The sequence below is a fragment of the Amphimedon queenslandica genome, unplaced genomic scaffold (genome assembly GCF_000090795.2).
Source record: "Amphimedon queenslandica unplaced genomic scaffold, v1.1 AMPQUscaffold_12202, whole genome shotgun sequence".
NCBI classification, from domain to species: domain Eukaryota; kingdom Metazoa; phylum Porifera; class Demospongiae; order Haplosclerida; family Niphatidae; genus Amphimedon; species Amphimedon queenslandica.
In genome coordinates this window covers 2,047-3,671 of record NW_003547559.1, presented here as the reverse complement: position 1 = coordinate 3,671, position 1,625 = coordinate 2,047, and the positions used below count along the sequence as shown (strand labels likewise).

The 1,625-nt window shown below is 36.1% G+C and overlaps 1 protein-coding gene across 1 annotated transcript in view; it reads left to right on the top strand.

The window, feature by feature from the left end:
• The first annotated feature begins 518 nt into the window (after positions 1-518).
• Positions 519-1,625, top strand: part of LOC109588266 (trichohyalin-like) — a 1,236-nt gene continuing 129 nt past the window's right edge. Inside the window, exons 1-5 of the mRNA XM_020004439.1 lie at positions 519-1,043; positions 1,111-1,194; positions 1,240-1,323; positions 1,372-1,506; positions 1,554-1,623. Of these exons, the coding sequence (XP_019859998.1) occupies positions 569-1,043; positions 1,111-1,194; positions 1,240-1,323; positions 1,372-1,506; positions 1,554-1,623 (848 nt within the window). The 5' untranslated portion in view covers positions 519-568. The remainder of the gene's footprint in view (positions 1,044-1,110; positions 1,195-1,239; positions 1,324-1,371; positions 1,507-1,553; positions 1,624-1,625) is intronic.

Below are 1,625 nucleotides of genomic sequence, written 5' to 3'. Positions count from 1 at the left end.
TTTGAGCAACTGTAACTCACAAACAACAAAGTTAGGACAAAATCGTTCTTTTTTGTTTTTCGTTAGATGGGATTTTCTACCTCTGAAGCAAATCTCGGCCCTGTAGAGTGAAACACGAGCTCTCACCTGGAGAGAGGTCCCCTGGTTTAGCAGTTCACAACTTTTGGTGCCACAGGATGCTACTAGAGCATAACTAGATGAAAGAAAGCAACTTTATCTGTTGCTAGAAGAAGAAATGGAGCTCTAGACTGCTCAGACAAAAATATAATTTTTTTACAAATCAATTAAACTGTGTGGACAGAATGACAGAATGACAACCCAACTGCTTAGTACCCGCCTATGCAAGCGTGGCGAGTCCAATGAAACCCATGATTCATTGTTTTTTTATAGTGCATGAATTCAAAAGCAACTGCGGCGAGTCCAAGCACCATAGGTGTCTCGTTTCCTTTCACGTATTTAATGTTGCATTAGATCCACACCCTCTAATTAAAATTATTATTAATATTGTATTTTAGTTACTAACAGTAAAGGAGAATGGACAGTAGGTGATACATTAGATACCAATGGTATGAATAATGAAGAATACAAGAAGTATCAGCAGCAACTACAGACAGTAAGAAGAATATGGTTGGAGGAGTACCAGAAACCAAGAAAAGGAGATACAGCCGATATTGAGCAAACCGTACAAGCTCTTATTAATCTTGAAGAGAAGGAGAGAGAAGCACAAGTTGCTCATCGAAAATTGGAACAGAAGGAAAGAGAAGAAGCAGAGAAAGAGCAAGAAATAAGAAGATATTGTCATCAGCTACCAGAGAAGGATAGGGAGCATCAGGTGATACTGCAGGAGAAGGATAGGGAGCTACAAGAGACATTACAGCAAAAGGATATTGTGATACTTGAGAAGGATAGGGAGCTACATGTACGTCAGTCTCAAGAGGCAGTTCGTAGGTACCAGCAACAAGCACTTACTGATAATCACTGGGTTATTAATAAAGATGAGGTGACTTCAAACAGTTCCAGACATGAATGGAAGAATATTACTGGTGAGGTTATACCATCAGTACATTACTGTATATCTAATGATGAGATAATACATTGAATTTTATGTAGAAGAGATTGAGAAACTTAAAGCTAATATAACGATGCTGACTGAAGAGAAATCACAATTAGAGGAAAAGAATGAGAATTCAACTGGTAATACTATCAGTATTGCTCCATATAGTGTATACTTTTCATTAGAAGAGAATGAGAAACTTAAAGCTAAAGTTGTTGATAGTGAAACTTATATAGCCACACTGACAGAGGAGAAAACTTTAACTAATGGTAAAACTATCATAGTATTACTGTATGATAATACTTTCTTTTATGTAGAAGAGAATGAGAAACTCAATATTGTAATTGCTAAACTGACAAAGGAAAAATTACAACTAAAGGAAGAGTTGCAGTCAATGAAAGATATTTCAACTGATACTAAGAGTATTCAATGTGACTACTGGACTAAAGCAGGTCAGTGTAGTCTATTGTTTAAATATTAATAATCTGTTATTGTATAGAATTACCATTTGATGGTATGGTAACATTGGGTAAGAAGGTGTGTCTGTATAATGCTAAGAGTAGTCATGAGT